Here is a 9426-nt window from a genome sequence, read left to right on the forward strand (position 1 = left end):
GAGTGTCTGAGACCCCAGTACAGATCCCTGGGTGAAGGCTGGGGTAAAGAGGCTCCGTTAGTCACATTCTGCTCTCCATTGGTATCCATTATCCCTGCTCACTGTCTCCTTGCTCCTAGTTAGTTAGTGCTGAACTTCACAGACAGATGATGGGTGTCACTGGGCCATTGGAGAGTCTCGATCAGCAGACCAGCTTCGTGAATGCCCTCTGTGCCCTGTTCAACAAGGAGGATTTCAGCAACATCAAACTGATTGTGAACAAAACGCTCACACTGAACGCCCACAAGTTCATCCTGGTTGTGCGCAGTGATGTCTTCAGGACCCTGAGCATTGGTCGGATATTAAAGACCAGACTGTCCACCTCACTGAGGAAGAGGAGTGCCTGTATCACTTCCAGCATTTCCTGAGGTATCTCTACAACAGGAATGTCACCCTCAGCACCGTGAATGTGCTTCCCCTTCACCTTCTGTCAGAAAAGTACAACGTCCAGGAGCTGAGAGAAAGCTGCCAGCAGTTATTGTTGGCCAATGTGGCTGCCCTGGGCTCCTCCAACCGTGCCATCACATGGCAGAGATATGCCAAGCTGATTGGCCTGACCCAACTGGAAGAGAAATGCTTCCGGTCTATAGCCTGGAACATTGGCACCATCATAAAGTCCCCAGACTGGTTATTGATGGAACCCCACCAACTCTCTGCTCTCTTCCAAAGGTCTGACCTGATTGAGGAAGATGAAGTGGTCCTTTTCCAAGCCCTGGTGAGTTGGCTGTCCCTGCATCCTGCCCATACTGAGGAAATGCTGCACCACATTCGCTACCCTATGTTGCCCCCAGAGAAACTGTATGATCTCCAAGCCAGAGGAAGCCTGCCCGCGACAATCTCCAGCTACCCGCTCCAGGAAAGTTTGCTGGTCTACCAAGTGCACCTTTTCCCCACAGATGCCATCAGCCAACACCATGATATTACCACCATCCCATTTACCATGAGGCTGTATACGTCAGAAGGTTTCAGCCACGCCTGGGACATCAAAGGATATGACATGATGGGGAAACAATCTATTTCGTCATCACTATCGAGCAGCAATTTCAAACTGAAGACTCAATGGTATGTTACCTTTTCCCCAAAAGGTCAAAGGACGTTAATCCAGCGGCCAAAGGTCAATCACCCGCGTTCTGAGAATGTTCGGCAGGACGATGACTTTTCCACTCTCTCTGCCTCGGTGAGCAAATGTGACCCAGCTGGGAAGACACATTCTCACAAGCTGAGCATTCTGCTTTACCGATGTGTCAATGGCGTATGGTTTGTGAATGATATGAAGACACTCGAAGTTCCGCACTCGGGGAATGCCCAGATCAAAGATCTGATCCCCTTGTCGGAGCGGGAGAACTACATCAGCAATGACACATTGAAGCTGCACCTTATTGGACAAACCATCTGGGAGAAATGTCAGTAGATCCAGGCGAGGTTGAATTGAGGTGTTTAGGTCAGGAAGGGTTTTGATGGAGTGGATGGGGAGAAACTTCCAACCAGCAAGAACCAGAGGATGCACAGATTTCAGATCATCTGCAAAGGAGCAAGAGGCCGGATGAGGAGGTGTTTATTTCAGGCGGAAGTTTTGATCTGGTTGGTGTGCACTGCCTGACTGGATCACTACTTTCAATAATTACGTTCAAAAAGCAATTGGATACAGACTCAAAGTGGCAAAATTAGAGGTGTAGGAAAAGTGCCCTGGAGTGCGATTAACTGGAGAACTATTTCAAAGAGACAACACGGATATGATGGGTCGAATGGTCTTGTTTTGTGTTGAATGATTCCACAAATCTCTCATCGCTCCACATAACTGAACCCTTGTCTCCTGGTACTTTTCAAATAAAACTAAGATCTCTACTTGTGTGCAAACCCATTACTGTTTGCAAATGTATTCCATAATTATAACTAATTATTTTCACGATTTATTTTTCAGCATTTTAAAATGTAATTCTAACTGTAATTGCAGATCATTAAAAAAAAATAATTCTGACCTTATTAATTACTACATGAAACATATTTAGTTTACCAGGCCCAGTCTTTGTTATTACTACTGAAGACCATGTTTCCATTTATATTACAGGGCTCCGTCTTAGTTATTGTGACATTAGACTCTGTATTGTTTTATATTACAATTTCTCAGGTTAATACTTCAATAGAACACATCTGGACTGGATGGACTACACCCCAGGGTTCTAAAAGAAATAGCGGAGGAGATTGTCAAGGCATTGGTGGTGATCCTTCAGGAATCACTGGAGGCAGGAAGGGTCCCAGAGGACTGGAAAATGGCGAATGTCACAATGCTGTTTAAAAAGGGAGGGAGGCAGAAGACTGTCTGTGTGACGTTTCGATATTCTCCCGGTGCCTGCATGGATTTTCTCTGGGTGCTCTGGTTTCCTCCCACAGTCCAAAGACGTGCCGATTCGGTGGATTGGCCATGATAAATTGCCCCTTCGTGTCCAAAAGGTTAGGTGGGGTAATGGGGATTAGGCGGGAGAGTGGGCCTAGGTAGGGCGCTCGTCCCAAGTGTCAGTGCAGACTCAATGGGCCGAATGGCCTCCTGCACTGTAGAGATTCTATGATTCAATTACCTGACCATTACACATAAACTAAAATTAATTCTTAAACATGGCTTTGCCTACAGCTCCACAGTCCAGTCAGTAACAAGCTGACATGGTCATACTCAGTGGATCACACCTTATTGCCGATGTCTCATTCAAACAAGGAGCAGGAACAGACCACTCAGCCCCTAGTGTCTGCTCCTTTAATCAGATTGTGGCTGATCTGATAGTAACCTCAAACCTGCATCCTGCTTACCTCCCCGCCACCCCCGATAACCTATCACCACCTTACTGACCAAGAATCCAAAAATCTGCCTTAGAAATATTCGCAGACTCGGCTTCCACAGCACTTTGAGGAAGAGACACACGATCCTCAGAGAGAAAAAAAATCTCCTCATCTCCGTTTTAAATGAGTGACAGTTTATTTTTAAACTGTGACCCCTAGTTCTGGATTCTCCAACAACAGGATGTATCCTCTCCACACCCACCCTGTCAATACCCCTCAGGATCTTGTATGTTTCAATCAAGTTGCCTCTTACTCTTCTAAACCCCAGGGGATACAATCCCAATCTTTCCTGAGAAGACAACCCACCCAGTCCTGGTATTAGTCTGGTAAACTTCTGAACTGCCTCCAACACCCTTCCATCCTTCCTTAAATAAGGGGACCAATACCATACTCGGTATTGGAGCTATCGTCCCACTCGTGCTCTGGATAACTGAAGCACAACCTCCCTATTTATGTAATCAACTTTCCCCTCACAATAAAGGGCAACATTCTGTTAGCTTTCCCAATTAAGCTGTATCTGCTTATCTATATCAACGATTTGGATGAGAATGTACAAGGCATGATCAGTAAGTTTGCAGGTGACACTAAAATAGGTGATATTGTAGACAGTGAGGAAGATTATCAGAAATTGCAGCAGGATCTTGATCAGCTCTCGGAAGTGGGCTGAGAAATGGCAAATGGAGCTCAATACAGTAAGTGTGAGGAGTTGCATTTCGGAAAGTCAAATCAAGGTAGGACTTTCACAGTGAATGGTAGGGCCTGAGGGAGTATCATGGAACAGAGGGATCTTGGAGTTCAGGTGCACGGTTCTCTAAAGGTGGAGTCACAGGTAGATAGGGCAGTGAAGAAGGCTTTTGGCCTTCATCAGTCAGGGCACTGAGTATAGAAGTTGGGAAGTTATGTTGCAGTTGTACAGGACGTTGGTGAGGTCGCACCTGGAGTATTGTGTTCAGTTTTGGCTGCTTTGCTATGGGAAAGATGTTATTAAACTGGAGAGAGTGAAGAAGAGATTTACAAGGATGTTGCCAGGACTCAAGGGACTGAGTTATAGGGAGGGATTGGACAGGCCAGGACCTTTTTCTTTGAAGCGTAGGAGACTGAGGGGTGATCTCATAGAGGTGTATAAGATCATGAGAGGCATGGGCAGGGTGAATGCACAGTCATTTTCTCAGGGTTGGGGAATCGAGAACTAGAGGGCATAGCTTTAAGTTAAGAGGGGAAAGAATTAATGGGAATCTAAGGAGCAACTTTTTAATAGGGTGGTACGTATGTGGAATCCGCTACCGGAGGAAGTGGTTGAGGCAGGGACATTGACAACATTGAAAAGGTGTATACATGGATCAGGAAGATTTAGAGGGATATGGGCCAAATGGGGTTAGCTTAGATGGACTTGCATGGACCAGTTTGGGCCGAAGGTCCTGTCTCCATGCCGTAGATTCTGTGATACCCAGATTCCTCTGCAACTGAAGAGCTCTGTACTCTCTCACCATTTAGATAATGTGCTTCTCTTTTATTCTTCCTGTCAAAATGTCCTGTCCCACCAGTAGGTCAGACCAGAGTAGAGATAGCAGCGCGGACGTATACAGTGTGAGATATGGTCCTGGGTGTCCTCAACATTGATGCTGAGCCCCAAGAAATCTCATGGTGTCGGGTCAAACATGGGCAAGGAAATCTCATGCCGATTACTGCCCTCCTTCAGCCACCGAATCAATACTCCTCCAGGTTGAACATTACTTGGAATAAGCACTGAGGAGGTGGGGGGAGGGATGGGGTGGGCATTCAAGGTACTGTGGGTGGGGGAATGCCCATCACCAAGACTCGCTTGGTACCACCACTGAGCTGTCTGAGTCCTGAAGGAGCTCTCGCTGCTGGGCTGGGCATGCGGCAGGTAGTGAGGGAACCAAGAAGGATAAACACACTCGACCTCATCCTCACCAACCTACCGGTCGCTGATTCATCTGTCCATGATTATATTGGGACCACTGCGCATCCTTGTCTATTTTCAGGTTAGCAAACTGTAACTAATGGAGTGTTGCAGGGATCAGTGCCGGGGCCTCAACTATTTCCAACCTATATCAATGATGTGAATGAAAGAACCAACTGTGTTTGTGCCAAACTTGTTGATACAGGGATAGGTAGGAAGGCAAGTTGTTTAAGGAGGATACAAAGAGTCTGAAAAGGGTCAGATATGTTCAAGTGAGTGGACATTAACTTTAGCAGATGGAGTAAATGTGGGAAAATGTGAGGATGCCCATTTGACAGCAATAGAAAAACCAGAACATTATTTAAATGGAGTGCAGAATGCTGCTGGACAGAGTGGACTGGGTGTCCTAAAATAATCCCAGAAAGGTAACATGCAGGAACGGCAAGTAATTAGGAAGGCTTTTCTGTAAGGGGGCTGGAATATAAAATATAGCCTCCATTGTCCTGTCTATCACTGTGCTAAATGGGATAGATTCAGGACAGATCTAGATCAAAACTGGGCATCCAGGAGGCACTGTGAGCCATTAGCAGCACAATACTTAAACACAATCTGTAAGCTCATAGGCCAGCATATCCCTCACTCTACCATTACCATCAAGCCAAGGGACCAACCCTGGTTCAACATGGAGTGGAGGAGAACATGTCAGGAGCAGCACCAGGTTTCCCTGAAACAGATTCCAATCTGGTGACCCTATAACAGGAGACTATAAACATGTTAAACAGCAGAAGCAGCATGCTCTCGGCAGGGTTAAGCGATCTCACACACAGCAGTTCAGATCAAAGCTGCAGTCCTGCTACATCTCCATGGTGGTGAATAATTAAACAAATCACAGGAGGAGGAGGCTCCACAAACATCACTGTCCTCAGTGATTGGGAGACAAGCACATCAGTACAAATTGAAACAAACTGAACTAATTTCAGTGCTGCCTCCATACGGGCTGGTCGACTGCAGTCTTTTCCCAGAGATATGATATGATTCTAGGTGGTCCGCAGAGCAGAAGTTTGTAAGGATCCTTTTTCTGGATGTCCTTGTATCATTTGTACTGACCACCTTCATGTGATTCATCCCAGTGTGACTACGTTCATGTTCAATGAGATTCTGTGATTGTTTAAACAGCTTCCCACAGTGAGAACAACTTAACTGCCCCTCAGTCCGAACAACCTGGTGCTTCACCAGATCCCCAGTACAAATGACTGGGTTTTGTGTTTAGTGATCCTGGGTTTGTTACCAATACCTCCCCTGGATGCCAAAGCTCACTCAGACACACTGGAAGTGATGGAGAGCTGGGCCTTGGCTGTGAGAGTAACTGAAGGTGTGAGAACTGAAATAATCTCGAGTTAGAAAGGAGGAAAGGTCACAAAAATGCAGCAGTCAGTAACAGGACACCAATTAATCTCTTCTTATCCTGGTGAAATGAAGGTTTCAATAGTGTGTCTGAAACAATATTAGTTCACTTGACATATATTCAGAAGATTAAACTCCAGCCCAGTTATAGGGATTATTAACATCAGCAAAAGCAAACTCCAACAGTCAGAATGAACATGGTTCAGTGCTGGATGTGATTAACAGCAGCAATAACAGCAGAATCCAAACTCTGCAGACATTTATCAACCTGTTGCTGCGTCAGATGAGCTGTCCGAGTAAATCCCTTCTCATACTCAGAGAAGGTGAACGGTCTCTCCCCGGTGTGCGTGTGCTGATGTGTCAGCAGATGGGATGAGCGAGTGAATCCCTTCCCACAGTCAGAGCAGGTGAACGGCCGCTCCCCAGTGTGAACTCGCTGATGTCTCAGCAGAACACTTGTGGTTTTAAAGCTCTTCTCACATTCAGAACATTTGAAAGGTTTCTTATCTGAGTGAACAAGTTGGTGTGATCGGAGGCTGGTTAAATAAATGAATCCCTTTCCACATAAGGAGCAGGTGAATGACCTCTCCCCAGTGTGAACTCGCTGGTGTTTCTGGAGGCCAGAGAACTGAGTAAATCCCTTCCCACACACTGTACATCTGAACGGCCTCTCCTCGTTGTGAACCCGCTGGTGTATCAGCAGATCACTTGTGGTTTTATAACTCTTCTCGCATTCAGTACATTTGAAAGGTCTGTTATCACTGTGAACCAATCTGTGAGTAGCGAGGTGGGATGATCGTGTGAATCCTTTCCCACACACAGAGCAGGTGAATGGTCTCTCCCCAGTGTGAGTGCGTTCGTGTTCAATGAGATTCTGTGATCGTTTGAATAGCTTCCCACAGTGAGAGCAGCTGAACTGTCTCTCAGTGCGAACAACCTGGTGCTTGACCAGGTCGTCGGAGCTTTTAGAGTTCTTATCACAGTCTGACTGGTTAAACAGCCTCTCATCAATGTGAACTTGCTGATGTGTCAGCAGGTGGGATGACTGAATGAATCCCTTACCACACACAGAGCAGGTGAATGGCCTCTCTCCAGTGTGACTGCGTCGATGCATTTCCAGCAGGGATGGGTAATTGAATCCCTTCCCACAGTCCCCACATTTCCACGGTTTCTCCATTGTGTCTGAGTCCTGGTGTCTCTCCAGACTGGACGATCAATGGAAACCTCGTCCACACACCGAACACGTGTACAGTTTCTCCCCATTATGAATGATGTGCTGTTTTTTCAGGCTGTGTAACTGGTTAAAGTCTTTCTACAGTCAGTTCACTGGAACACTCTCACTCGGGTGTGTGTTGTGTGGGTCTCGGTGCTTTTCCAGTCACACTGATGTTTGAAATTTGTTCCCACTGACAGAACCAACAAACATTTCTCCTTCCACATTCAAGTACCGATGATATTCAGGTCCTGATGAATTAAGTGACTCTGTCAGATCTTGATGTGATGTTTGGTCTGAGTTCCCCATCTGCAAATCAACGTCCTCTTGTACCTTGTAAAAGACATTGACAGTGTCAGTGTTACCATTAGTACAGGATAGAAATTCAGAACAGACAATTCCAGTTTCTATGGGTTTTTCTCTTGTTTCCCCAAACTTGTAGTCCAATCAAACCTCCTTCTCAACTACACCAGAATGTTGTTTCCAGTGTCTATGGGACATTCTGCACCCTGAGGTGGCCGCCAGTGTGGAAGGTCTCAAGTGTTCCGGTAGACACCGCACGCTCCCTCTCCAGGACAACCCAGGGACCGACAAGACCAGAGAACAGGGGCCGACAGCCGGAGTTACCCCCTGCCGATCTACAGGCTGCTGCTTTAACCAGGCCCAGGAGCAGATCCTCTGACTTACCCAGCCCCCTCCACACTGGGCAGTGATTGGGAGTGTGGGGTTGTAGTGCAAACCAAATGGCGAAGCAATTCCTTCAGGTAACGAGACGGAGACTGCGACATCTCACTGGATATAAATATATGGCCCAAAGACTCCTCTGGGCGGCGAGTAACAGGCGCAGCCCGAGAGCGGGGCATTGATTTTAAAACGCGTTGTCCCGGTCTGGGGGAAATAAAGACCCGGAGCTGGAATCACGGGACTTGCAGAGTCTGATTCTGGATTTGAGGCCCTCACCAGGTGTTTAGAAACCCTTCCTCTCCAGATCCGGCTCCATCGTTCCGTCAGAGTTTCCGCATCCTTCCCGCTGCAGAGGCGACAAATGAGCGACTCTCCTCATCCCATTACTCGCTCTGCGCATGCTCCCATATTAGTCACTACTGCACCTGCGCAGCATATTCCTCTGATGTGAATGGGGGACATTCACTACCGCGGGAATGCTGGGTAAATACAGCCCCATCGAAAATCCTAATTAGTGACTCGTGATCTTTTTTGCTGTGATGTGGATATTGGGGGGCAATGTGCACAGACCCTTCATTATCCATCAGAAAGATGGAGTAGGAATTGGTGGAGAATTTCAAATGCCCTAAAGTTTTCCAACACGACAGCAGAATCCAATAGCTCCAGTCAAATGTAAACTCAAAATGTGGGGTGGCTGAGTGAAGTACTTCGGTGGCACAGCACCAGAGACTCAAGTTCAATTCCAGCCTTGGGAGATGGTTTACACTTTCTCCCCACGTTTCCTCTAGGTTCTCTGGTTTGCTCCCACAATCCAAATATGTGCAGGTTAAGTGGATCGGCTATGCTAAATTGCCACTTAGTGTCCACAGATGTGGGGTGGCACAGTGCGCTAGAGACACAAGTTCAACTCCACCTTATCATCATATCACATCATAGAAGTTACAGTGCAGAAGGCCATTCGGCCCATTGAGTCTGCACCGGCCCTTGGAAAGAACACCTACTGAAGCTCATGCCTCCACCCTATTCCTGTAACCCCACCGAACTGTTTTTGATTCTGCAGTTATTGCTGCTGTTAATCACATCCATGCCGGACCCATGTTCATTCCAATATTTATTTCTGATGTAAATCAGCCCTATTTGGATGCAGTTTGTGCCCTATAGCATTATAGCATCTAATTTATGTATGAATAGACCATCATGTCTGAAAAGCTTGTTTTAAATACAAATCACTCCGAAACTGTATTACCTGAAGATGAGCAATAAACAAACCACAGTCCAATCCTGCTGCTCTATATTGACAGGAGAAAGTCTGTTCGGTAACTTGAGGATG

At 46.6% G+C, this 9426-nt stretch overlaps 2 protein-coding genes across 3 annotated transcripts; one reads left to right on the top strand and one right to left on the bottom strand.

Annotated features, from left to right (window-relative positions):
- Positions 1-314: 314 nt before the first annotated feature.
- LOC140419221 (BTB/POZ domain-containing protein 17-like) lies at positions 315-1686 on the top strand. The gene has a single exon (XM_072503010.1). It carries the CDS (start codon positions 674-676, stop codon positions 1448-1450), a length of 777 nt encoding a protein of 258 aa, XP_072359111.1. The 5' UTR covers positions 315-673; the 3' UTR covers positions 1451-1686.
- An 87-nt stretch (positions 1687-1773) lies between these two features.
- LOC140419220 (uncharacterized) lies at positions 1774-8486 on the bottom strand. Of its 2 annotated transcripts, none has more exons than XM_072503008.1 (2): positions 8373-8486; positions 1774-7745 (listed from the first exon to the last, which is right to left on the bottom strand). In XM_072503008.1, the coding sequence occupies exon 2, from the start codon at positions 7374-7376 to the stop codon at positions 6402-6404; it is 975 nt and encodes a 324-aa protein (XP_072359109.1). In that variant the 5' UTR covers positions 7377-7745; positions 8373-8486; the 3' UTR covers positions 1774-6401. The 2 variants fall into 2 exon arrangements, with proteins under 2 accessions (XP_072359109.1, XP_072359110.1); XM_072503009.1 differs by lacking the exon at positions 8373-8486 and adding an exon at positions 8100-8366.
- Positions 8487-9426: the final 940 nt, after the last annotated feature.

Source organism: Scyliorhinus torazame, chromosome 5 (assembly GCF_047496885.1).
Source record: "Scyliorhinus torazame isolate Kashiwa2021f chromosome 5, sScyTor2.1, whole genome shotgun sequence".
In the NCBI taxonomy this organism is placed as follows: Eukaryota; Metazoa; Chordata; class Chondrichthyes; order Carcharhiniformes; family Scyliorhinidae; genus Scyliorhinus; species Scyliorhinus torazame.